The sequence below is a fragment of the Rattus rattus genome, chromosome 16 (assembly GCF_011064425.1).
Source record: "Rattus rattus isolate New Zealand chromosome 16, Rrattus_CSIRO_v1, whole genome shotgun sequence".
In the NCBI taxonomy this organism is placed as follows: domain Eukaryota; kingdom Metazoa; phylum Chordata; class Mammalia; order Rodentia; family Muridae; genus Rattus; species Rattus rattus.
Genome location: NC_046169.1, coordinates 32,145,400 through 32,172,478, shown reverse-complemented (window position 1 = coordinate 32,172,478; position 27,079 = coordinate 32,145,400). Strand labels below are relative to the sequence as shown.

The window sequence follows — 27,079 nt, the reverse complement described above, 5'->3', positions numbered from 1 at the left end:
GTGCGCGTGCGCGTGCGCGACCCTGCGGGTCAGAGACGGCGGCCGAGAGGCGGAAGTGGAGGTTGTTGTGGCTCGGCCGGCTGCGCGAGAGGGGCTGCCGCTGCTGAGGCGGCGGCCGCGGCTCTGAGGCGGTGGCGGGGCTGCCGACCGCGGGCCGCTCGGCCTCTGGGCTCGGCCCGCAGCCTTCCGTCAGCCAGCCGGAGCCCACGCCGACCAGCGCCTATCCTATGAGTGTGTCACTGGTGGTCATCCGACTGGAGCTCGCGGGTCACTCGCCGGTCCCCGCCGATTTCGGCTTCAGCGCTGCCGGTGAGTCCGCGGCCTCGCGCAGGGTCGGCGAGTCGGCGGGTCGGCGGGTCGGTAGCCCTCGCTCTACCGGCCCCCGGGCTTGCCAGGTGCCTCTGCTCGACGTCGCCCTCGCTGCGAGAAAGCGCGGCCTGGGGCGGGGGGCGGGAGGGATGCTGTGCGCCTTTTCCAAACTGGCAGACAGGCCAGTGGTTAATACCCCAAGTTAGGTCTGAGTGGCTGGAGACACGGGTTCTGACCTAGCCGGGCCCGAGAATCTGACGTTTTCACCACCGGCCACAGATTTCCTTAGTGGGCCATGAAGCTTCGGCTCTCCTTTGATCGTCACAACATTACCTGAATAACACTGAGGCTCCTGAGGTGGAAGCAGGAGGACCGGCAACCACAAGCCAGTCTGGGTTACAGGGAAACCTGTCCAAACAAACAGACAGAGAAAAGGTGTGTGTGGGAGAGCAATCGCCAGGTATCTGTCAGAGTTTGGTCGTGCCCTGAATCAGACTTGGGTCTCTAATTTGTGGCATAGGAACTAAATGTGGTAAATTGAAGGAAAAGAGAAATGGGACCACTTACTTAGTTGGGAGAGCCAAGCTGGCGCTTGTTCTAGGAAGAATGGCATCACTGGACACTGCAGCCTTTAGAGCTGCAGTAGAAGAGTGAGTTGTGGTCTTGTCCTTTCGGACTCAAATGACTGATGTATTTTCAAGCAGCTATCAAGAGCTCAAAGTAACCCCTAGATCTGAAAGTCAAATTAAGTTGGCACCAGGTACAAACAGGTAACTTCATACAGAGCCAGTATGTAAACCTTTATCAGAAAAGCCTAGAGTGAAAGCTCCTACTGTGTGCTGGGTTGTGTGGGTTAAGTGCTGGACTGGACAAGCCTGAAGTCTGCCTCTGAGCTGATAAGGTAATTTCAGTCACAACTCAGGGATTCTTAAAGGCCTTATTCATGAGACTTGCATTTTTGGCCCGACATAGACTCACAGGTTTTGGGATGCTACTCATGATAGTTCATCTGGGTGTAGTCCCCATGAAAGGCTTTTATTCCTGTGAGTTTGTCAAAAGTCACTAGAATGGCCGCATTGTTCCAGAGCTTTTTGGAATGAATGCTGTCTGACTTTGTAGGACTCCTAGAGAGACTGAGGCAGACGCTGCAAAAAAACAAAACAAAACTGCCTCATCCGAAGGAAAGAGCAGCAGTGGAGAAGGAAACCTATTGATTGGAGTGCCGAGAAGTGAGAGGAGTTTTTGTTCTGTCACAAGGTATTAATCTTTCATGTGTTCTTCAGCTGGAGAGATGTCCAATGAGGAAATCAAAAAGAAGACGTTGGCTTCAGCGGCCGCCTGCCTAGAAGGGAAGTCGCCAGGAGAAAAAGCAGCAATCATCCACCAGCACCTTGGCCGTCGGGAAATGACTGACGTGATCATTGAGACCATGAAGGCCAGTGCAGGTATGCCCTCACGAAGCCTGGCTGTGCTGCTCTTGCACTAGGAGCCCCTGGCTGTGGTTTCTTTCTTCATGGTTGGTGAGCCGAGGAGGCTCACCTCTGGTGTATTTATTACTAAGGATGACCTTGGAGTTCTAACCTTTCTACATTCACCTCCTGAGTGGTGGGAATATGTATGTATACACCAGTGCATCCAGTTTGCATGCTGCTGGGCACAGCCCCAGGGCTTCATCATGTAAAGCTAGCACTCTACAACTGAGCCGTAGTTCCAGCTTGTTTAGGGTTTTTTTAAGCACTTGTGTCCTTTATGTGATTTGTGAAGCACATTTCACCGTCTTTTTTCCCCCTAAATCAGTGGTAAAATTGGGTTCAGAGGTGCATGCCCTTAGTCCCCCCTACTTAGGATGCAAAGGCAAAAGGGTTGTTTAAACCCTGGAGTTTGGGAACATACCTAAGGCCCTGTTTTAAAAGAATAATAAAGGAAAAACTAGATGGAGTGTAAAAGTTCTTCGCTCTGGTGGGAGCGCTCATCACCACTAACTCTGCTCTGGTGTAGCAATACATCCCGGTAAGCCTGCTGCGGGCTCCCTGCCCTACTGGCCTGCACAGCTTGAGGAAGTGGATGCTTTCTGCATCTCCAGCATAGGTGTGGCCAGAACTGGAAGGTTCAGTTTTCAGAGAGCCCTGCCTGTCAGTCACACTGAGAAGCCAGTGGTGAATGTTGTCTGCTTGTGTTGGGCTGCTGCTGGATATGGGAGGAGCTTCTATTGGGTTTTGAGAATATTAAGAGTTCTTTTATTTATATATATATATATATATATATATATATATGTGTGTGTGTGTGTGTGTGTGTGTGTGTATATATATGTATGTATATGTATATATGTATATATATATTTAATTATTTTATTTATTTACAATCCAAATGTTGCCCCCTCATCCCCACCCCCTGTGTTAAGAGATTTTTTTACAAGGGGAGGAGGAGGGGATGTTTTTAGGCAGAGCGAGCATTAAATGCTGTTGGGATGTTCCCAAACCCAGCCGTTCCACAGTGTGGTTTGTTGGCTCTTGTGACAGGGCCTCTTACATCTGCAGCTTTCTCGATTCCGCCTCCTGGTGTTGGGATTACAGGCATGAGCTGTCATACCCACCCGGCAGTACACAATACAGTAATGCAGTACACTACGGCATGGTTTCTCTGTCACAACTTACTGTCCCACTAGAAATTCTAACTTTCGGGCTGGAGAGATGGCTCAGCGGTTAAGAGCACTGACTGCTCTTCCAGAGGTCCTGAGTTCAATTCCCAGCAACCACATGGTGGCTCACAACCATCTGTAATGGGATCTGATGCCCTCTTCTGGTGTGTCTGAAGACAGCTACAGTATACTTATATATAATAAATGAATAAATCTTTAAAAAAAAAAGGGGGGAGGGGACTGGAGAGATGGCTCAGAGGTTAAGAGCACTAACTGCTCTTCCAGAGGTCATGAGTTCAATTCCCAGCAACCACATGGTGGCTTACTACCATCTGTAATGAGATCTGGTGCCCTCTTCTGGTCTGCAGTCACATATGCAGGCAGAATGCTGTACATAAAATAAATAAATTTAAAAAAAAAAAAGAGCTTGCTAAAAAAAAAGAAATTCTAACTTTCTCAGGCGCCTTAAGCTTATTCCCAGCTGTTGGTGATGTGCTGGTTTTCACTTTTGTAAGATGAGTTTCGAGACACATCGGAAGAAAAGACGTCTTCAGCAGCCCCCAGCTCTGCACAGAGAAGTAGAGAGCAGAGTGAGTCTGTGAATACGGTCCCGGATTCTCCGTCCAAACAGCTCCCAGACCAGATTTCCTTCTTCAGTGGCAACCCTTCCGTTGAAATAGTCCACGGCATTATGCACCTGTACAAGACAAAGTAAGCAAAACCCTCTTCCTCCAGGCCGCCCTGAGGTCCTGTGGACTCCAGAGTTCTGAGTGCTGTGGGTTGGACAGTATGGATTGGGCCAAAGCTTTCCTGACTCAAATGGAAACATGTAGATGCACGTAGGAAGTGCTTGGGAAAATATTCTATTAACCGTTAGGCGTGGGCATTGATTGGGAGGTTGAGAACAAAAGGAGCCAAAGCACCACATGCTTATGTCTTACCATACAGATACCAAAGCGCAGGCAATGTTAATTAGAACACTGTTGTTGTTGTTTTGTTTGAGATAAGGGCTCACGGGTAGCCCTGGCTTTTCCTTTTGGAAGCCCAAAAAAAGGAAGCACTTGGACAGATAACCCACCAGCTGGGTCTTCAGCTCTCTGGATACGCTAATTGGTTGATGTCTCAACAACTGTCTTTGCCTTAACTTGTCTGCCATGTCCCTCCAGGGAAACTGGGAAACAGCCAGTCATTGGGTAGCCATTTTGGACCCCAGCTGTCAGATCCGTTTTCAGCATATCAAAAGCAAACTGCACTGCAGAAGGTTTCTCTTCCCCCCTCGAAGCTGTTGAGCTAGCTGGACAGTAGTTTTTCTAATCTTGAGTCCCGAGGTCAGAGGTTAGAATTGTCCCACAGACTTGTGCTCCCTCTTCTTCTGGAGCTCATAAGAGAACGTCTCAGTGGCACTGTGCCTCATAGTTATGCAACAAGAGATTGTTATTCAGAAATTGAAGAGACTGACACATGGGGCTGGAGACACGGCTCAGGGGTTAAGAGCACTGGCTGCTCTTGGAGAGGACCTGGGTTCAGTTCCCAGCACTTACAAGGTGGCTCACAACCATCTGTAACTCTATTTCCGGGGAGTCCATGCCTTCTTCTAAGCATGAGGCCTGCATGTGATACATGTGGAGGCAAACACTTATCCACATAAAATAAATATTTTTTGAAAAGAGAATAAAACACTGAGTCTGGTAATATAAACTAACAACTATTTAAATCACGATGGAAAGTTCTGGAGAGGTGCTGCGTGAGGTAAACACAACCAAAATACATAGTGTGAAATTCTCAAGGAACTAATCAAATATCTCTTTTTAAGACTGAAAACTCTGGTGGGGGTAATGTAGAACTTTTAGAGCCTGCCTCTAAAGGATGTGGAAAAGGACTCAAGCACTCATAAGTGTGTGTTTTCAAGTAAACTCACCAGTTATTTGAGTTGATTTGTAAAATATTAGCTATTTTATTTTTCATATTTTCTCAGACAAAAGAGTCGTTTGGTTATTGTTCTCCAGACTTATCAAGATGGTCTCCTTGTCTTCCTCTTAGTAAAATGACCTCCCTAAAAGAAGACGTGCGGCGCAGTGCCATGCTGTGTGTCCTCACCGTCCCGGCCACCATGACCAGCCATGACCTTATGAAGTTTGTTGCCCCGTTTAATGACGTAATTGAACAAATGAAAATTATCAGGGACTCAACTCCGAATCAGTACATGGTGCTGGTCAAGTTCAGTGCGCAGGTAAGTCTCGCTGCTGTAGACGTGCTGTAGAAACTGCGATGCCAGTGGTGTGTTTGTTCCTCAAATCCAGACATGGCTTCTAGGGTGTGGTCAACACCAGAAGAGGGCATCAGATCCATTACAGATGGTTGTGAGCCACCATGTGGTTGCTGGGAATTGAACTCAGGACCTCTGGAAGAGCAGTCAGTGCTCTTAACTGCTGACCTACCTTTCCAGTTCTTTTTTTTTTAGTTTTATTTTACTTTAAGTAAGGTCTTACTGTATAGCCCTAGCTGACCTGGTACTTGCTTTGAAGACAGAGTAGCCTGGGATTTGCAGAGTATGTCTGCCTTTGTCTCCCAAGTATTGGAACTGCCATACCCAACAAAAAAAAAAAAAAAAAAAAAAAAAAAAACCAAACCCAAGATGACCAAACCAGCCATGTGTTGAACCTGGAATCATCTGGTCCGTTAGAAGCATTACCCATTGATCCACTAGCCTGCACTCCCATAATTTAAAAATCTTTTTTTTTTTTTTTTAAAGATTTATTTTATTTTATTATATATAAGTACACTGTAGCTGTCTTCAGATACACCAGAAGAGGGCATCAGATCTTTTTACAGATGGTTGTGAGCCACCATGTGGTTGCTGGGAATTGAACTCATGACCTCTGGAAGAGCAGTCGGGTGCTCTTAACCGCTGAGCCATCTCTCCAGCCCTAAAAATCATTTTTTTAATTATTACTTCTTTTGGTCCCGAAGATTGGTCCCAACACCTCTCACATGCTCTGCCACTTATGACACCCCCAGTGCTTTTTCTTAACGTTTTTGTATTTGGAGACGGGGTCTCACTGAGTTACCCAGGCTGCCCTTGGTCGATCTCTAGCTCAGGTGTGCACTGAACTTGTCGTCTCATGCCTCTGTCTCCCACGTTGCTCGATGACAGACTGGCACCACACACCTGACTCACCGTCTCTGTGCATCAGAGTGGGTGTGAAATCCAGCTCGTGTTTTCTTATCCAGTGGGGATTAGCCCAGGGCACAGGAGCCCGAGCACTTTTGTCATTATCCCCAGTCCTTTGATTCTGTTTACGAGATGCTCTTTGGAGTGCCCATGGAGGCCAGAAGAGCGAATCACATCCCCTGGAGCTGGCGTTCCAGACTGCCCCACATGGACGCTGGAAACTCAGCAAGGCCCTCTGCGCAGTACTGTCCTACCCAGCTCTCTCTCTCGCTCACTCACTCACTCGACAGTTTCCCAGGCTTTTTCTTCAGTTTGATTGTTTGTTTTTCTGAGACAGGGTTTCTTTGTTTAGCCTTGGATGTTCCCAAACCAGCTTTGTAGATCAGGCTAGCCTTCAACTCCGAGACTGCCTTCCTAAACACTGGGATTAAAGGCAGACACTACCACAACTGGCTCCAGTTTTTTGCTTTGTCTTTTTTTTTTTTTTTTTTTTAAAGATGTATTCATTTATTATGTATAAGTACACTGTAGCTGTCTTCAGATACACCAGAAGAGGGCATCGGATCTCTTTACAGATGGTTGTGAGCCACCATGTGGTTGCTGGGAATTGAACTCAGGACCTCTGGAAGAGTAGTCGGGTGCTCTTAACCACTGAGCCATCTCTCCAGCCCTGCTTTGTCTTTTTTTAAACACTGGTACCAATTGGTCTAATATTGAAGTGTTAAGAATGGACGACAGTGGGGTTGGGGATTTAGGTCAGTGGTAGAGCGCTTGCCTAGCAAGCGCAAGGCCCTGGGTTCGGTCCCCAGCTCTGAAAAAAAGAAAAAAGAAAAAAAAGAATGGACAACAGTACAGAGGCTGACAGACTCCCTGAAAGAACAGAGATGTTCTTAGACCTGAAAGTGCTTGTGCAGTTTTGAATTAGGAAGGCTTTGTCTTACCTCCCTTCCTTGTGCTGCTGTAAGCGTGTTGGTTCTTAAGAGCCTATGTGTTTGTATGTGAACATAAGTGGAGGTGAGTTTTACCTGCTGCTCATGTCACTGGGCTGTCCCACCTTTGGGTTTGCTCAAGCTTTTTTTTATATGTTTCTATATCCTGTGCTATTTGTCCATTGAAATCTGACTATGTTAGCCAGGCGGTGGTGGCACAAGCCTTTAAACCGACAGCTACAGAGGCAGAGGCAGACGATCTCTGACTTTGAGGCTACAGTGGTCAGCAGAATGACTTCTAGGACAACAATGGCCACACAGAGCTTTAATTTGTGGAAAATTAACTTCTCTCAGCTCTTTGGTCAACGGTTTCCTCCAGATAAACTGTCCCATCCCGCTAGTTTACAGATGGGTGTTTTGACAGATCATTTGTTCTTGCCACTCTAATGGGTTACTAAGGTTTGTGGGCAAAAGGGAACTCATGACACAGGCTTCCTGGTTCATGAATACAGGGTGGACAGCAGTGGTAGGTGATCAGTAATAGGTGTTTGTGTGTGAGTGTGTTGTGTTGTGTGAGTGTCTGTGAGAGCTTGTGTGTGTGTGTGTGTGTGTGTGTGTGTGTGTGTGTGTGTGTGTGTGTGTGTGTGTGTGTTAGACTTGGGGCAAGTGTCTACCCACTGAGCCATCTCACTGGCCCCTGTATACAACTTTTGCGAATTACTTATCACTCATTTATTTTGTATGCGTCTGTATGTTTGGTCACGTGGAGCTCGGAAGACAGCTTTCAGGATTTGGTTTTCTTCCTCTCCCATGTGAGTCTCCGACTGTGAGGCTCAGTAGCAGTGCCTTCACTTGCTAAGCCTTCCCACACAATCTTTTTTACAGCAGTGGTTCACTAGGTAGTTCTGGCTGGATTGGAATTAACCATGTCTACCAGGAAGGCCTCAAAGTCACAGAGATCTGCTTACCTCTGCCTCCAAAGTGTTAGGTCTGAAGTGTCACATGGAGATTGTAGCTTGAGTCCATATATAAGGGCAGCTGTCAGGGCTGGAGAGATGGCTTAGTGGTTAAGAGCACTGACTGCTCTTCCAGAGGTCCTGAGTTCAAATCCCAGCAACCACATGGTGGCTCACAACCATCTGTAATGGGAAACAATGCATTCTTCTAGTGTGTCTGAAGACAACGACAGTGTACTCATATAAATAAAAATAAATAAATCTTTGGGCTGGAGAGATGGCTCAGTGGTTAAGAGCACGGACTGCTCTTCCAGAGGTCCTGAGTTCAAATCCCAGCAACCACATGGTGGCTCACAACCATCTGTAATGAGATCTGATGCCCTCTTCTGGTGTGTCTGAAGACAGTGACAGTGTACTCATATACATAAAATAAATAAAAGGCAGTTACTATTAAAAAAAAAAAAAAAAATAAGGGCAGCTGTCTGTGTTCTCGCTCCTCTCTTTTCCTCACAGGGGTGTTTTTCATGAGAACTCAGAAGGCTTCTGAATGTCTTGTAACTTGTGTTGGCCCTAACTGTGTACATATGTGTATGTTGGCAGCAGCAGTCCCTTCTCGCCTGTGTGGGTTTAAGGAGTCACACCCTGTAACCATGCTTTCTTGGGCTACTTTATTTGGCTCTCATATCTACCATCCTTCCAACCCTTACTTCACCCTAATCCCTTCCACCACCACCACCACCACCCCAACACTAGGTTGTATAGACAGGATAGAGGGGAAAGAGGGTGTAGACCTCTTTAGACTACTTCCTGCTGACTAGTTCCTTGGGGCAAGCCCAGTCTTCATGGTCAGAATATCTCCAACTAGCAATCCAGCAATGACAAACCCAGCAGCAGGGACTAACAGCAGCAGCCACCACAGGCCCTCTTGGGGCTCTCCCATTTACACCTTCTCCAGAGTCCCAAGTGTAAACTATCTACAGCTGGCAAAAATCCCGCTCCTCCTAGATCAGGAAACAATCATAGTTAACGGCTGTGGACAGTCTGAAGCAGCCACTTATCCCATACCTAGGATTAGAACAAAACCATTCACATAACATAATTGGGTTTTTAAAGGAACTAAAATTCTCACTACAAAACCAGGGCTGTCAGACTTGGTGGCAAGTGCCTTTATTTTTTGCATCATCTTGCTGGCCCCCTTCTCTTAGCTTTCTTTGGAGGTCCGTGAAACTCAAAGATCAATAGTACGACCTTGAGGAAATTCAGTCTTTGAAGAAGGAAATTGTAAATCATCAGGATTTGAAAACCAAAATGGGTGGAACAGGGTAGTGGGCTTCTCCCTCACGTGCTTATTCGGGACTGCCTGGATTATGGTCTAATTAAAAGTAAAAACACTGTCCATCTGGCCAGTGCTGGCGCACACCTTTCATCCCAGCACTCAGGAGGCAGAGGCAGGCCAATCTCTGAGTTTGAGGCCAGCCTGGTCTACAGAGTGAGTTCCAGGACAGCCAGGGCTACACAGAGAAACCCTGTCTTGAAAACAAATGAGTGAACAGTAAAAACACATTCAGCTCTGCAGCTTGTCCGTGATGGGAAGGCAGAAGAAGCCCCAATCACAATGGATCGTTCTTTTCAGAGAAGAACAACAAAATTAAACAAAACCTGAAGTTAGCATTCTTTAAATTTCTGGTTGTTTATAATTCTAGCATTTAGTCTCTTTAGGGACAAGGTCTCCTGAGGTCATGAAAACTGACCTCAAGCATGTTTTAATTTTCTGTGTCTGAGTGTTTTGCCTGTGTATGTCATACTGCAATGTGTGTGTGTCCTTGGAGCTCAGAAGAGTGCATCCGACCCCCTAGAACTGAAGTCGGGGGTGGTTGTGAGCACCATGCAGCTGCTGGGTTCAAACCTGGGTCCTCTGAAAGAGCAAGTGCTCTTTATACTGAGCCCTGTCTCCAGCCCCTGCCCCTCAGACCCACCCTTCCTTCCTTCCTTCCTTCCTTCCTTCCTTCCTTCCTTCCTTCCTTCCTTCCTTCCTTCCTTCCTTCTTTTTTCCCAGACAGGGTTTCTCTGTATCCCTGGCTGTTTTGGAACTCTCTGTAGACCAGGCTGACCTAAAGCCAAAAGTACATGTCTTTGTTACAGACGAACAGTTCCCTCAGGAATATAATGTGCCTAGTGTGGGTTGGGTTTAGTCCCCACCTACCCTTTCTGTGGGGAGTCCTGTTATTTGGTGAGCACTTGACACAGTTCATGACCCAAGGAGGCTTCTGTTTTCAGCAGCTGGAGTCAGTGTCTTGTGCTGTAGACGTTGAGCCAAGCCTCCTCCTAGACTGGCTCCCTCAGAAAGCATCTCAGCCTGTGAGATTTACTTCCTCATCCAGTAGTGTCTCCAGGGACGCTGGAGGCTGGGGAGGCCTCTGCGTTGAAAGAGAGTTATCTCACAGTCAGCCTGTCATATCAGAACTTAAAATGCTCTGCCCCTTCAGTAAAACTGCACCAGAACTGACCGTTCTTCTCAGGCTCAGTTCACTGGCTTATATGAAGAAAGCATAAATAACCAAAAATCCAAACTGTGGGGCTGGAGAGATGGCTCAGCAGTCCAGAGTGCTGTCTGCTCTTGGAGGGAGGGGTCTTAGTTCAGGCTCTGACGACCACAGGGCAGCTCCTATTACTACACTTGATGGGGATCAGATGCCCTCTTCTGGCCTCCTCAGGCACTGCATGCAGGTGGTACACATACATGTAGGCAAAATACCCTTATACTTAAAATCAAAATAAATTTAAGATCTATAAGGATTACATTACTGGAGTGAAATTAAAAACTTTTGAAGAGGGCTGGAGAGATGGCTCAGTGGTTAAGAGCACTGACTGCTCTTCCAGAGGTCCTGAGTTCAATTCCCAGCAACCACATGGTGGCTCACAACCATCTGGGATCTGATGCCCTCTTCTGGTGTGTCTGACAGCTACAGTGTACTCATATATAATAAATAGATCTTTTTTTAAAAACTGTTGAAGAAACGTACGGTGGCTGTGAGATTGACACCCGTGAAAAGAAGAGGCAGGTAGGATACACTGGTAGAACAGCCCTGCGTCTGGTGGTGGATGTGCAAACCAGTTCTGTTTTGGAGGAGGCTGTCCCATGCTCTACAGCTGTCTGCATTAGTAGAGCTGAAGCAGGCAATCCTGTGTTTGGTCTGATGCCCCTGCATGACAAATGGAGTTTAAACACTGGAGTTGCCGTGTTGCTTTCCACTTAGCGTGTGTCGGGGGTTGGTTTGCCTTTACCTTCGCCATGTCCATTCCCTCGTGCATCCACCATGAGAGAGCACAGCCCAGTGTTAAAGTCTGGTTAGTCTGGGTTGTAAACCGCTGAGCTGTCTCCCTAGCCTGTCTCGGACACCTTGACCTGCACTAGGCATCCTGACACAGATGGATTCGTAGTGGAGAGCTTCACCTTGTGCTGTGCTGACTCAGTTTACTGAAGAGGAGCAGGCTTTCATCCGTACTGCTCCTTAGTCCTCAACACAGATGCTAGGGTGTTTGGTTTCGTTTTGTTGGATGTCTTGGCACTCACTCTGTAGATCAGGCTGGTCTTTAACTCAGAGGCTCACCTGCCTCTGCCTCCCAAGTGCAGGAGCTTGGTTTTCCCTCAGATGAAATGATGGTTCCTTAAGGGCTGGCTTGCTGGCTTGCTTTACTTATTTGTTTATTTATTTGTTTGCTTAATACATGTGAGTACACTGTCACTGTCTTCAGACACACCGTGAGAGGGCATCAGATTCCATTACAGGTGGTTGGGAGCCATCATATGGCTGCTGGGAACTGAACTCAGGACCCGTGGAAGAGCAGTGCTCTTAACCACTGAGCTGTCTCTCCAGCCCCCACCCCCTTTATTTTAGAATTTTTCTGTCACAGTTACAATTATGTTCCAGAATTTTAAAAAATATCTTTGTGTCTTCTTCCAAGTACCACAGAAATAATGACTACTGGGGAAAAAACTATCCAGGAACTTGTTGACAGATGGCAGGTTGAATATTAGCCATGCAAGTTCTCTGCTCAGCACTGGCAGTGCCCTCTGCCTTGTAAGGCAAACCTCTCAACAGCCTGGACAGAGCTGCCGCGCTCTGTTGACTTGATGGCTCAGGGCTCGCTACTTCTAGTGCTTGCCTGCCGTCTGGTGGTGAGTGTGTGTGGGAATGTGAGTGGAGAGTGCATCTTCCATGACCAGCCTTTATCTTTGCCTCTCCCCGTCGGCGTGTACAGGCTGATGCCGATAGTTTCTACATGGCGTGCAACGGCCGCCAGTTCAACTCAATCGAAGACGACGTGTGCCAGCTGGTCTATGTGGAGAGGGCCGAAGTGCTCAAGTCCGAAGATGTAAGTGTGAGGACTTCTTCTGTCCGAGGAAATGTGGGTCTGTACAGATCTGAATGCTGAGACGCTTGCACAGACATCAGGAATAGGCCTTACTGGAGAGACCGAGAGTAGAAACAGAAGACAGATTCTGGGTGGGGTCTGGGAGAAAGGCTGAGTGGGAGGGGCCAGCTAAGAGCTGTGGAGGTTCTTCTGGGCTAATAGATTATTGGCAGATTGGATGGTGGTGCTGGATGCAAGATGGAGTAGTTAGTGTGGGCGTACTGAAAACCACCGAGTTTAAAGTGGGGAGTCTTCGCACTGGGGAGGTGGGGGCATGAAGTCACGATGGCTTGGCAAGGTCAAAGCTAACATTGCAAGGCCCTGCTTTTAAAAAAAAGAAAAAAAGTGGAAAATTATATCTCATATAAGATGTAGATGGTAGCACATGCTTGTGACCCCAGCACTCAGGAAGCAGAGGCAGGAGACTACTGAGTTGGAGGCCAGCCCAGGCTATATGACAAGACCCTGTCCTCAAATCAAAGTAAGGAAAAGAAACTCTCCCGGAACGATGGAGTACAGTTTGGAGCAGAAAGAAACATATTTGTTCAAAATACCTCACCCCAATCTCCTTCCTAGCTTTTTGTTTTAGGGTTTCTCTGTGTGGCCCTGGCTATCCTGAATCTCTCTGTGTAGACCATGCTAACCTTGAACTCACAGACATTCATCTGCCTCTGCCTCCCAAATATTAGTATTAAAGGCGCGTGCTGCCGCCCTTAGATTTTTGTTTTGTTTTTTTAAGGTAGGCTATCCCAGAACTCACTATGTAGACTAGGATGGCCTGAACTCATAGAGATCCTCCTGCCTCTGCCTCCTGAGTGCTGAAGTCCAGTCTTGTTGTCTGCATGCTCTGGCTCTCATCTGTAGCAGGGCTTGGAATACTGGCTCAGTCAGTCTTATAGTGAATAGCAGTCTTGGCTCTGGAGCCAGAGAGACTCCATGATGCTGTTAAATTTCCCCCTTTCTCAAGGAGATCTTAATGGCCAGGCTTTCTCATACTGTTCGTCCTAGTACTTGAGCCAGGGGAAGGCAGATCTCTGTGAGTGTGAGTCCAATATCTGCTCTACAAACAGAGTTCCAGATGGGAAGGTTAGGAGTCAGGGTTTCACAGACTCAGCAGATAAAGGTGTTTTCTACCACAAAGCCTGCTGAACTGAGTTCAATCCAAGGAGAGAACTAACTTGTGAAAGTTGTCCTTTGGTTTCCACACGTGTGTAGATACTCATGCATATCGCGTGCGCGCGCGCGTGCGCACACACACACACACACACACACACACACACACACACAGAGAAATAAATTTTTTAGAATTAAAAAGGTAGTGGAAAGAGTATTAAAACATGAAGGACTTCTTCAACTACTTTGCAACTTCAAGGCCTACCTGAGTTAAGCTGTACCTCCAAAACAAACACAAAGCAAGATTGAAAAGGGGGAGTTTGGGGGGCGGGGGAGGGGTGCTGGAGAGATGGATAACAGTTAAGAGCTCTGGTTGCTCTTATGGAAGACTTGAGTTCAGTTCCCAGCACCTACAAGACTACCTACACACCACCTTGTTAACTTCAGTTCCAGAGGATCTGTTGACCTCTTCTGGCCCTCACGGGCACTGCACATATGTTTAGTACCCAGACATTCATGCTGGCAAAACACCAGTAGTTATAAAAATAAAAAAATTGAGGCTGGAGAGGTGGCTCACTGACTGCTCTTCCAGAGGTCCTGAGTTCAATTCCCAGCAACCACATGGTGACTCACAACCATCTGTAATGGGATCTGATGCTCTCTTCTGGTGTGTCTGAAGACAGCTACAATGTACTTATAATAAATAAACAAATTTTTTTTAAAAAAATCTTTTAAAAATATATTTAAAAAAATGAAAAGTTTGTTAAATGTATTTAAAAAGTAAAGAAAAGCAGCCAGTGCAACTCGCTCTCCAAGTCCTTGCAGAGTTATTCAGGTTGCTAAGAGCTCCAAGTGAGCCCGAGCTAGAGTGGGGCTCTGTCTCCAAAAGTGAGCAGTAAAAGCAGTAAGACTTGTCTCTTATTTGAGGATGGCGGAGGATGAAGGGTGGGCCTTAACCAGATGTTTCCTGTAGGGCGCCAGCCTTCCTGTGATGGACCTGACGGAGCTCCCCAAGTGCACTGTGTGTCTGGAGCGAATGGACGAGTCTGTGAATGGCATCCTCACCACCCTATGCAACCACAGCTTCCATAGTCAGTGTCTGCAGCGGTGGGATGACACCACGTGAGTGCAGGGGCTGCCCCACCTTGCGGGGCCCTTTATGACCTCTTCTTGGAAGCCAAAACACCCATTAGCAAACACTGCTTTCCTTGACTCTGCAAAGCGGGGATCTCAGTAGTGAAGACTCAATGCTTTACCTCTCCTTCGTTCAGGTCTGGTGGAAATTGTCATTTGTTTTTATTTGTGTGTGTGTTTGTGTGTGTGCACGATGAGTTTATGTCAGCACATGCATTGCAGGTGCCCCAGAATGCTAGAGGGCATCACATCCCCTGAGCTGCAGCTAGTGGGTGGCTGTGAGCTGCTGTGTGGGTGCTGGGAACCTGGGCCCTCTTTCTGCAGAGGTAGTAAGGGCTCTTAACCACTGGGCTATCTCCAAATACCAAGACCTTTTTAAAACCCTTTTCTGGCCTCTGTAGGCACCTGCATACATGTACACACACACACACACACACACACACACACACACACACACACACACACACACACACACACACACACGAGCTGAGCAAAGATGGTGCACGCCTGAGTCCCAGCATTTGGAAGGCAGAGGCAAGTGGATCTGCAAGTTTGGGGCCAGCCTTATGTACAGAGTGAGTAGAGCCCAAGACAGCCAGGGTTACAAAGAGAAATCTTGTCTTGAAAAACCAAAAACTAAAAATAGAAGAAATTGTTGAAGCTTAGAGTTGGCAAGATGACTCAGTTGATGTCAAGCCCAGTGCTTGAGTTAGATTTCTCCGGAATCACACAGTGAAGGGAGACAGCACCGGTTCTACAGAACTTGACCTTCACACACGAATTAAATCGCTTGATTCAAAAGCCGGGTAAGTGGCCACACCTGTAAATCTGTATTTTGGGCTGAAGATGGGAAGGTTAGGAGTTTAAAGGCAGCCGGGGCTACAGAGTGATCCCACTCCACAAAATAGGAGGTCATATCCAAGTGTGGTGGGTGTCGTGCCTTTAATCCCAGAGGCAATGGGTTTCGGAAGGCGCTTCAGTCGTTGACTCCACTTGGTGTTTTCAGAGACGGTATGGAGTGTCGTCGATATGTACTCACTGTGCTACAAAAGTCAGGTTTCAATGTTTTCCCCAGACTCTGGTACATGGCCTAGTCAGAATTAGATCTCAGTATTAGTTTGTTTTCCTGTCCAGTGTCTGCCTAGCAACCACACAGGCAGACGGTAACAGGGAGCCACTGTACAGTTGCTCTGCCTACCACAGTAGCCATTCCCACCTCTACTTCCCAGTGTCTTTCTGTCCTTCCTCTCTTCCTTCTTCTTCCTCTCTCCCCATCTTCCTGTCTTCTTTCCCCTCTCTCTCCCTCTCTCACTGAACTCTCTCAATCCCTGTCTGTCTGTTGTTTTTATGGAAACAAGGTCTTAGGTCCAGAGATGTCATTCTGCTGGTGAACGCTTGCCTAGTGTAGAAGCAAGGCTACCCCCAACCAGGACACCCTGTGTTCCATTCCTAGCACTGCCTACACCAGACATAGAGCATCCCAGTTCTAGGGAATTGGAGGCTGGAGGACCTGAAATTCAAGGTCATCCCTGGCTACATAGAGAGCTTGAGGCTAGGCTAGTCGACCTAAGCCTCATTTCAGAAGCAAACAGGGCACTGGAGAGGTCTCGGCAGTAGAGCATTTCTGCTCCTGAGAGTCACAGCTTTGGTTCCCAGCACTCAGGTTGACCAGCTCACAGCGGGTTGTCACTTGACAACCTGGAAATCTAGTGATCTGGTCCGGCTTCTACAGGCACCGCTTCACATGGTGTATGGAATTTCCTCAAGCACACACGTGCACATAAATTATAAGTTAAATCTTTAAAATCGAGAGCAAGCCCTCACCACGTATCCCAGCTGGTCTGGCATTCATGTACCAAGCTAGCCTTGCACTTGTGGCGTCCTTCACGTCTTCCTGAGCGCCCCACCCACACACGCCCCTCTGCACCTGCCATCTTCTTCAGGACTAAGGACAGGCAGGAGGACTGGAGCTTCCTCTTGCCCTCTGCCCGCTCGCGCCTTTTCCTTGCCCTTCATGACCAAGGACGGACGGATACTCACTACACCTTGACCTTGCTCTCTTGGTGGCAGTTCACTCAGTTACAGCTGTATCCCACCTTCTGACACATTGACCCATCGAACAAAATATGTTAATGACCATTGAATACTAGTTCCCTTGATTGTTGGAGAAAAGGGTTGCCCTAGATGGGCATGCTGGCATACACCTGCAATGCTAACACTTGGGAGGTGGAGACCGGAAGATCAGGAGATACAGGTCATCTGATCTGAGGGGCACAAGTGTCACGTATGTGTCTGGAGAGCCGCTCAGCAGTGAAATGCACTGGCTGCTCTTGCAGAAGGCTCAGGTTAGGTCCTTAGGGCCCACATTGGGCTGTTCACAGGCACTTAGAACTCCAGCTCCAGGGATCTAGCGCCCTCCTCTGGCCTGGGTAGGCACACACATACAAATGACAATCCGCCGTTTTTTAAAATTAGCTCGGAACAAGGTATATTCGCAAATGCGTTTAATCCCAGCACTCAGGAAGCAGAGGCAGGCAGATCTCTGAGTTGTAGGCCAGCCTGGTCTACAGAGCGAGTTCCAGGTCAGTCAAGGGTACATAGTGAGACCTTGTCTCAAAAATGCAATAAAAATGATTGACTGAGGGGTTGGGGATTTAGCTCAGTGGTAGAGCGCTTGCCTAGGAAGCGCAAGGCCCTGGGTTCGGTCCCCAGCTCCGTAAAAAAAAAAGAAAGAAAAAAAAATGATTGACTGGTATGGTAGCTCACATCTTGAGTCTCAGCACTTGGGATCAGCTGTTCTCAGTGAGCTTGACATAAACCCAGTCTACATTGTGAGTTCAGGGCAGCTAGGATTATGAGATCCCACCTCTGTTATGTGAATACATTTGAAAGGAAAAAAAAGAGAAAGCATAAAGAAGGGAAGTCTCAACACCTTCGTCTAACTCCCCTCATCTTCTCGTGCTGGATAGGTGTCCTGTGTGCCGGTACTGTCAAACTCCAGAGCCAGTGGAAGAAAACAAGTGTTTCGAGTGTGGTGTTCAGGAGGTAAGTAACGGGACGAGGGCTGATGAGCAGCTCTGTTGGTCTGGGACTCTTTTTCTGCCCAGTGCAGCTTAGATTCTTTGTGAGACGAATTCTTTTTCGTCTGTAGTCAAGTGTGTGAGTACACAGATTGTTCACCGATCAGTCACCTGTGAATCTGTACTTAGGACTCTGCAAAAGTCAGAGAAGGGAAATGGTTGACCAGTAAGGACCCTGGAAAGCTGGGTCTTAGCACTGTATAATTGAGAAGTCTGTGGAAGAAGCTCCTAAGTCTTACTTCCAAGCCATATGGGTCTTGGCCTGTGCCTCCCTCCCCTCCCCTCCCCAATCACCAATTCAGATCTCCCCCTTGGCAGAACCTCTGGATTTGTCTAATATGTGGCCACATAGGCTGTGGGCGGTACGTAAGCCGACATGCGTACAAGCACTTTGAGGAGACCCAGCACACATACGCCATGCAGCTCACCAACCATCGGGTCTGGGACTATGCTGGAGGTGAGTGCATGGCCATCTCCTGACTTGGATTCTTTCCTGTGGAAGCTTCTCACAGCTTGCAGTGGCAAACTCAGAGGGCGCCATGCTTTGGGATGACCCAAATCAAGAATTATAGAGACAATTTATTAGATGTTTATTCTTGCCCTATCTCACTCTCAAATGGTCAAATGATTGACCCATTTTTAGAGAAAAATTATACATCAGTTCATTTAGATTTCTAAAAACAAAACCAAAAATCGTTTCCTAGTTAAAAGCATAGAGAACTGACTGGGTGGTGGTGGCTCAAGCCTTATTCCCAACACTCAGGAGGCAGAGGCAGGTGGATGGATCTCTGTGAGTTTGAGGCCATCCTCGTCTACAGAACAAGTTCCAAGACAGCCAGGATTACACAGAGAAGCCCTGTTTTGAAAAGGCACAGTGAAATTTTCATTCCTAAGAGGCTGCCTCTGGCCGACTTCTCCTTTCTTTAGATAATTATGTCCATCGACTGGTGGCCAGCAAGACGGATGGGAAGATCGTTCAGTACGAGTGTGAGGGCGATACCTGCCAAGAAGAGAAGATCGATGCCTTACAATTAGAGGTGAGACACTCCGAGTTGCCACCTAGCCACTGCTCTTGCTGCATGTTTCCGCTTTCTGGAGAACGGTGCTTTGACCTTTTCCTGTTGTCATCTGCCCTGTCTCATTGGAGGAAGAATTTCTAAAATGCTTCTTTTTTGAAAGTCTAAGCGTCCCCAGGCCTGACTCCTGTTTTCCTGTGGTGTTCCTGGTTCTCTTGAGTTCAGGTTCATTAGTTAAGGCAAGGCAGCACCTTCCACAGCTCCACTGGACTAGATGGGGTCAGAGTGGACCCCAGCAGCGCCCTGCTTCCCTAGTCATTCACGCATAGCTGTGTGTTTAATGTATGTACTGCTGTGAGTCGGGGCTCATTTACCTAAAGGCATTTTGGGTATAGATATTTGAAGAACCAACACGTTGAGCACGCTGGGATTTTCTTGTAAGAAGCAAAGCCTGCCTGTCACAGATGGCCATGCATGCAGGGCAGTCCCGTGCTGCCACTTGTTTGCTTGGTGATGTTTGGCTGTCTTTTGTAGATTTGGTTTGGTTTGGTTTTAAGACAGGGTCTTTTTTTTTTTTTAGATTAATTTATTTATTACATATAAGTACACTGTAGCTGTCTTCAGACACACCAGAGGGCATCAGATCTTATTATAGATGGTTGTGAGCCACCATGTGGTTGCTGGGATTTGAACTCAGGACCTCTGGAAGAGCAGTCAGTGCTCTTAACCACTGAGCCATCTCTCCAGCCCTAAAGCAGGGTCTTATCAAGTAGTTCCAGATTGACCTCAAACTCAGGATCCTCCTGTCTCCACTTCCTGGTGATGGAATGACCCACTCAAAATTCTGTTAATGAGGGGGAAGTTTCAGAATGAGTCCTGTTTTTTTTTTTTTTTTTTTTTTTTTTTTTTTTCGGAGCTGGGGACCAACCCAGGGCCTTGTGCTTGCTAGGGCAAGCGCTCTACCACTGAGCTAAATCCCCAACCCCATGAGTCCTGTTTTGTGTAAAAAAATTTTTAAAAAAGTTTAAGCAGGAAAACTAGCCCAAACCCCTGACTTTCAGAGGGAATGGACTTTGGAAATCAGTGCATGTGTAGACTATTGAGATTTATTGTTTTCATTTAGTATGTATGACTTTGCTTGCATGTGTGTCTGCACCGTGTACATGCTTGGTGCCTGTGGAGGCCAGCAGTGGGCCTCAGATCCCCTGGGACCGCAGTTATAGACAGTTGGGAACCACATGTGCGTGCTGGGGATCGAACCTGGTTCTCTTGGAGAGCAGCCTATGTGTTTTCCCATCGAGCCATCGCTCAGCTCCTCATTTGTAGACTTTAGCTCTGACAGATTCAGAAAGTGGCCTTCAGTAGAGTTATGTTCTTAATAAATTACTGTATCGACAGATAAAACAAACCCTTGGCATTCTTTAGATTAGGTATCTATTTCATATGAACGCTAAGGTACCATACACATTTTAGATACTCAAAAAATAGTTTATCAGAATAGAGTTGTATAGACCTCAGTGGTAAGAAAACCTACCCAGCTTTTACCAGGCACTAGTTGTTCTGGAACTCCCTGGCCTTCAACTCAAGAGATATGTATGTTTCCCACGAGCTAGGATTAAAGACATATGGATCCCCCACCACACCTGACCTTGCCCACAAGCCTTCACACCTATAGCCCCATCTGCTATGTCCACACCTAGTATCTCTGTTGTCCTTTGAGATGAAGAGGCCCTGTGGCTGGTCCTGATTTCTCCCAAGTGCAGGTATCTGTTCATGTCTCATGTCTGTCAATAGCCTCCGAATCTCTTCTACTCCCAGAAGTCCTAGCCACTGTACTGCAACCCGCCATACTTCTTTCTCTATCTTTGACCACACAGTACTGTGGGTTCGGGCGTCACTTAGCAGTGGGGATCCAGATTTCACAGTCCAGGCAGGGTGGGTGGTGGGTAAGCCTGCAATGAGTGCTACTGTAGTTCCAGCGGGAGTGCAGAGGGGACAGCTCCCAGTGCTGACATGGGAGAGTCGGTTAGAATTTCCTGTGTGGGGAGGGGTGCTGAGTGTGGAACTGAGTCTCAAGCATGCTACGCCCACACTTAGCCACTAAGCTATACCTATAGCCCCAAATTTACATAAATTCAAAGCCTCTATTCTTAAAATTGTTTGGACTAGAATAAATTTGTATAAATGTGCTTTTACACTAAAGAGGCACAGGTAGGAAGATCAGGAGCTCAAGTCCAGTCTGGGCCGTAAGAGACCCTGTATCAGAATCATAAACACGTTAGAAAGACAGTTCAGTCAGTCAGTTGTTTGCCATGCCAGCAGGAGGACCTGAGTTCAGTTCCCAGAACCCAAATTTTAAGAAAATAGAAGTGCTGTTACAGGTCTGTAACCCCAGCACTGAAGACGTGGACATGGATCGATTCCCTGGGACCCACTGGCCAGCCACCCTAGCCTACTTGGTGAGACCCTGTCTCAAAACTAAAGTGCACAGTACCTGAGGAACGACATCTGAGGCTGACTGCCTTCCCCCACATACGTACGTGGATAGAGTACAGGGGCTGGCAATGGCTCAGTGTAAGTACATATGGCTCTTCTCTGAGGACCTGAGTTTGATTTCCAACACCCATGTCAGGTGGCTTAGAACTTTAACCCAGCTCCATAGGAGTCTGACACTCTGACTGCTGTGGTCGCCTGTATTCATGTGCATGTGCATATGTCCCCTATACAGAGAATCGATGATGGTGGTGGTGGTGGTGGTGAAGGTGGTGGTGGTGGTGGTGGTGGTGATGGTGGTGGTGATGATGATGATATGCAGAACATTTTAAACATAAAAATAAGTTTGCATTCTTTTATTTTTCCCAGCTAGATTGCTAGTTCCACTCTGTACCTCTGACCTAGTGCCTGTTGACTTTAGTTGAACCCAAGTGTAACATTCTTTCTGGTGAGCCTGACATGGGAGTGCAAGCCTAAAGTCCCCAGTTGATAAGGTTGGAAGGTTGCCTCAAGTGTGAGATGGCAGGGCAAGACCATGTCTCTATTCTCTCTCTTCCCACCCCACCCCCTCGTTGTGATAAGGCCTGTGTGCATATGTGTGTGTAGCCCTGGCTGGCCTGGAACTAGTCAGATCAGCCAGGCTGGCCTGGAGTGTTGCGATTCAAGGCCTGCCTCATGCACCGTCCTAACCCTGCAGGTGTTTGTTTGTTTGTTCTCTAATTTCATGTGCTTTATCCTGGGTATGAGAGCATCACTGGCTGTGGAGACCTTGGTAGGAGTTCTAGAAGCTGTCGGGAGGTCAGTGTTGCTGGGTGTCCTAGTTGGTGACGGTTCTCATCTCTCGCTGTTCTGTTTCTAGTATTCATACCTGCTGACGAGCCAGCTGGAATCGCAGCGGGTATACTGGGAAAACAAAATTGTGCGCATAGAGAAGGACACGGCAGAGGAGGTAAATGACTTGGTGACTGAAATGCCTAGCAAGGTGGCTGCCAAGTGGAAAGGGCATGGTGCAGGGGAAGGGACAACGAGGATCTTCCCCTTGGTGGGTGATGATGCAGACTGTTCCATCTCCAAAAGGGAACTGTAGGCCTACAGGGTTCCTCACCTGTCAGAGCTGGGCCTTTGGACAGTCCCAGTGAGGAGGTAAGAATGGGCAGGCAGGGGGTTGGGGATTTGGCTCAGCGGTAGAGCGCTTGCCTAGCGAGCGCAAGGCCCTGGGTTCGGTCCCCAGCTCCGGAAAAAAAAAAAAAAAAAAGAATGGGCAGGCAGTACTCAGTGACTGCCCAGACAACCCAGACCCCACGGAAGTCCGTGTGAAGGTTTTGCAACATGGGTCAGCCACTGGCACGTCAGCTTGGGAGCAGTGGCTTCGGGAGCTAGGTGACCTTCGCAGCTTTGTAAACTGAGGGAAATAAATTAGGCACAAATGGTGGCTTCTGTGGTTCCCTTAAATATGACACATGTGGTGACCTATGCCTGTGGCTTTGTATACTCTGGAGGCAGAGGCATTTTAAAAAAAGATTTTATTTTATGTATATGAGTGTTTGACTATGTATTCACATGTGTGGTGCCTTTTGAAGCCAGAAGAGGGCATTAGTTCCCTGGAATTTAGAATTACAAATGGCTGTGAGCTACAATGGGTGCTAAGAACTAAAGCAAGGTCCCCCCTACAAGGGGAGACAATGATCTTAACCAATGAACCATCTCCCCTGCCCACAAAATAAGTGTTTTTGTTTGGTTGGTTTTAGATTTCAGCACATAAACTGTGATGCGATTTTGCAGAAACCTGTGCAAAAGGCCTGAGCTCTACATGCTTCATTTTCTATTTTGTAGCATGTTCAAGGAACCTTGAGAGTTACAGAGATTTGAACATGTGCACACAGGGCTTGTGTGTATTTCTAGCAGCCATTTCTCGTAGTAAATGAAGTCTTTAGGGGTTGGGGATTTAGCTCAGTGGTAGGCGCTTGCCTAGGAAGCGCAAGGCCCTGAGTTGGGTCCCCAGCTCCAAAAAAAAAAAAAAAAAAAAAAAAAAAAATGAAGTCTTTATTTTAAATGATCCAGCTAATAACCTAGTCCCCTCCTCTTGCTGGACTGCGGGTGGGAGGTTCCACTCTAGCGCCACACCAGTTCTTGGCTGTCTATCAGCCATTTCCCCGGGTGCACACAAGCTCCTGGTCCTTGTTTCTCCTAAAGAAAACTGTTCTCTCAGTTTCTCACGATTTGTGTTGCTGTCACAATTCCAGTTAAATGGCTCAACTCAACTTCATAAGTTTGGTTTGTCCTGGTTAGAGAGACAGTGGTAGGGGCAGCCCTAAGAATTGTCTGAATCTGCCTGACCTCCGTTTGCACTTTCAGATTAATAACATGAAGACCAAATTTAAAGAGACCATTGAAAAGTGTGACAGCCTGGAGCTCAGGCTCAGCGACCTCCTGAAGGAGAAGCAGTCTGTGGAAAGGAAGTAAGTATCCCTCAGTTCTTAACAGCCATGAATGCCAACAGGTTGGCTTCCTTGGGAACACCCCCACTTTCAGCATGTACAGCTTCAGCGTTTTTGGGGAGTCTGCTTGTAGTTGGAACAAAGTAACAGTGATTTCTCATTAATGTTGTTAGAGGAGAGCAAAATGGCTCAGCCGCCAAGCCTGACAAATTGTGTGGGATCCCAAAACCGATGTGATGAAAGGAAAGAGCTGACTTCCACATGTGACCTTGGCACACGTGTACACATACACACAAATAAATGTAAAAAACAAAAAAGGTCTGATTGCTGTTCCACTTGAGGTGGGTGCCAAGTGGACACCAAACTCCTGCAGTCCATGTGCAGATGCCTTCTATTTCTGCCTGCAGTTTCTGAGCTATCTTGGTTGAGAGCAAGTTAGGAAAAACATTTTGTCCAAGCCAGTATCACAGGCTCCCCCTTGGACAGGATCTAACAGCTCCTGATGCTGAGTGTGGAGCAGATGCCCATGAGCAGCGTGACGCGAACACGGGCTGCTGCTGCTGCTGCTGCTGCTGCTGCAGTGGGGAGGACAGTTGTCACTGCTGGCTGTTGCTATCCTGATATTCTGTGGAAGAGCATTTTCCCAGCATGCACAGGGGCCTAGGGTTGATCCCAAGCATTGAAGAGGGTAAGATTCCCTCCCTGGTCTCAGTTATACTATAGAGGTGACGAGATTGTTTTTGTGAACATACTGTATAATAGATAGAGATACTTCTGTTTGTTTAAACAGTCTCTCTCTTTGTAGACTAGGCTGGTCTCGAACTGAGAGATCTGCCTGCCTCTGCCTCCTGAGTCTGGGATGTAAAGGCATGTATGTAACACCATGCTTGGCGTAATGTTTATTTATTTATTTATTTTTCCACATGGAGAGGTAATATGAGAAGAGTAGAAGAGAGGAAAGGCCGTGAGCACGTGGGTGGAAAGTCTTGTTCTGTGGCCTATACTAGCCCTGAATTCAAATCCTGCTGCTCATTTGGCTTCCTGAGTGCTGGAGCTGGAGCCACCGTAACTGGCTTCTTTGGCATTCTGACACATAAAAATGGTGCCTACCTCCTATGTGTGTCTCAATTCGTAATTCTCCATGGAGGAGTGAGCATTGAGGGCAGGGCACCCCCACCCTTGACCACTTTCCCTCCTTTAGCAAATTAGTGAGGTCAGAGCACTTGTCTCAGAGAATGACACTTTCCTGTGACTTCCTCATCGAGGCTGTGTCTCTGACAGAGCCGCCACTGCTAAGCCCAGCAGAGCAGAAAGGAACAAAGAGCAGGTGAAGCCACTCTGCCTCCCTCTGTTTACCTTAAGGTGCACTCAGCTGAGCACCAGAGTGGCCAAGCTGAGCACGGAGCTCCAGGAGGAGCAGGAGCTGAACAAGTGTCTGCGCGACAACCAGCTGCTGCTGCAGAACAAGCTGAAGGAGGAGGAGAGACTGCTGAAGGAGACCTGTGCCCAGAAGGACCTGCAGATCACAGAGATCCAGGAGCAGCTGCGCGACGTCATGTTCTACCTGGAGACGCAGCAGCAAATCAGCCACCTGCCTGCGGAGACGAGGCAGGAGATCCAGGAAGGGCAGATCAACATTGCCATGGCCTCAGCCCCCAACCCACCCTCTTCAGGTGCCGGTGGGAAGCTGCAGTCTAGGAAGGGCCGCAGCAAAAGGGGCAAGTGACCTTGAGAGACTTGTCCCAGAGACTTCCTGGGCACCACAGGGTGTGCTGGGACCTTTGCTGAGTGGGAGGGTGGGCCCCTAATAAGTACGTCTGAGGACGAACTGCGGTCGGTCGTGTGGCTCCTTCATTTGTTGCGTGTGGTGTGAGGAGACTAAAAGTGGGGGAAACGCTGGCAGCATTTCACAAGGGCAAGCCACAGCTCAGACACCTCATGGCCATTCTGCCTTCCAGCTGGGTAGCCCCCGGCCTGTGCAATTTTCCGTGTATTTATTCAGTTGGAGCACTTGCAGTTGGGTTCCAGGGTAAATCTATGACATGATGTGACCTTCCTAGCACTAAAGGAATTCCAGCATTACTTAGCACTAAAGCACAGTGCCTCCTGAGACCCCAGCTGCCTTCAGGAGAGGAGCCTGCGGCCCACTGCAGAGGGTCTCCCCCCATCCCTCCCTCCCTCCCCCTTGAAGAGCTGCTTGCATGTCAGAGCGAAGGGGCTCAGTTGTCCTCAGCAGCCTGACTTGGGGACAGGAAGAACGAGCAGCTGGGGCAGATGGAGTAGACCCAGTTTAGGGAAGATGGTGACAGCTCTCTTCATTTTTGATGACTCCATACGAAATGTGCCTGTCAAGTAAGAAAAGCCTTACTGGCTCCTCCTCTGCTCGCTGGGGTAACTGAGTGTCCTCCACCTAGCAGGAGTCGGGCAAGCCTGGTGAGAGGCCTCGGTGGCGAGCTGACGTGGCTGGGTCAGTGTGTACTGACTGTTTACAGGCAGGGCCGCATGTTCAGGCCGCAGCTAGAGGGAGCTTGGGCAGATTTCAGTTGCTCTTTTCTGATAGTTTCAAAGGCTGCTTCACACTCCAGAAAATGGCTTCAGCAGGCCCTCTTTCAAACAGCCATACAATACTTACTGTGACCAACAGAGGGGCTGTGTGCCTCTCTCTAGAGCCAGGAACGTCAGGTAACTTGTAACAAATTAATTGAACAGAATTGCGGGGACACCATGTTGGGATTTAGCTTCTAGTAGAGCCTGGGCACTTGGCAGCGGTGTGTGCTGCAGTTTAATTTTTTGCTTTATCATCAGCCAAAGGTTTAAAATGTCACACTTTAGGGACTTTTTTTTTCCCAACTGACTGGACCTCGTCCTTTGACCGGAGTGTCTGACATGTCACCACGTTGCCTGTGTTGCTGATCACCATCCAGTTCTGTGGAACGGGCTGTGGCATTTCCCAAAATCCCCACCTGTGGCTGCAGACTGAGTGCTGGCCTGCTCAGACCCCGCGGCTCAGCAGGCCAGCACTCCACCCTCAGGCCCGAGCCACACGGGAGCTTCTAGAACCGTTTACAGTCACGGTCTTGCTGGCTCAGCCCGCTTGTCTTGCACATCTGACCTAGCAGAAGCTGGGGTGGGTGGTAGCCTGCTAATTAAGAGAATCGGAAGTTCCCAAAGCTGGCTCCTCACTCCAGTACAATCCAGAGCAGCCCTCCTGCCCACCAAGAGCAGCGCTCCACAGCACAGGTTGGGGAAACGCCTGTGAAGGCCGTGGCTGGAGGAAGCAGCCAATGGGCAGAGGTTTCCAAACTACTTGAAGGTCTTTAAAAAAAATGTCCCAGGACAACAAAAATCAAGATGTGTAAATAAAATGTTATTTTAAAAGGTCAAA

General features: G+C 47.9%; 1 protein-coding gene across 1 annotated transcript; it reads left to right on the top strand.

The window, feature by feature from the left end:
- Window positions 1-30: 30 nt before the first annotated feature.
- Brap (BRCA1 associated protein) lies at window positions 31-27,079 on the top strand. Its single transcript, XM_032886711.1, has 12 exons — window positions 31-309; window positions 1,593-1,754; window positions 3,463-3,658; window positions 4,988-5,177; window positions 12,268-12,381; window positions 14,507-14,655; window positions 17,637-17,712; window positions 18,066-18,204; window positions 18,675-18,784; window positions 22,116-22,205; window positions 23,612-23,715; window positions 25,057-27,079. Exons 1-12 carry the CDS (start codon window positions 228-230, stop codon window positions 25,418-25,420), a joined length of 1,776 nt encoding a protein of 591 aa, XP_032742602.1. The 5' UTR covers window positions 31-227; the 3' UTR covers window positions 25,421-27,079.

Excerpts from the sequence above, each read along its gene's own strand:
- Brap (XM_032886711.1), top strand. The coding sequence starts at position 228 with ATGAGTGTGTCACTGGTGGTCATCCGACTGGAGCTCGCGGGTCACTCG. Across the intron at positions 310-1,592 it reads TTTCGGCTTCAGCGCTGCCG|CTGGAGAGATGTCCAATGAG; the intron begins GTGAGTCCGCGG and ends TGTGTTCTTCAG. Across the intron at positions 23,716-25,056 it reads AAGCAGTCTGTGGAAAGGAA|GTGCACTCAGCTGAGCACCA; the intron begins GTAAGTATCCCT and ends GTTTACCTTAAG.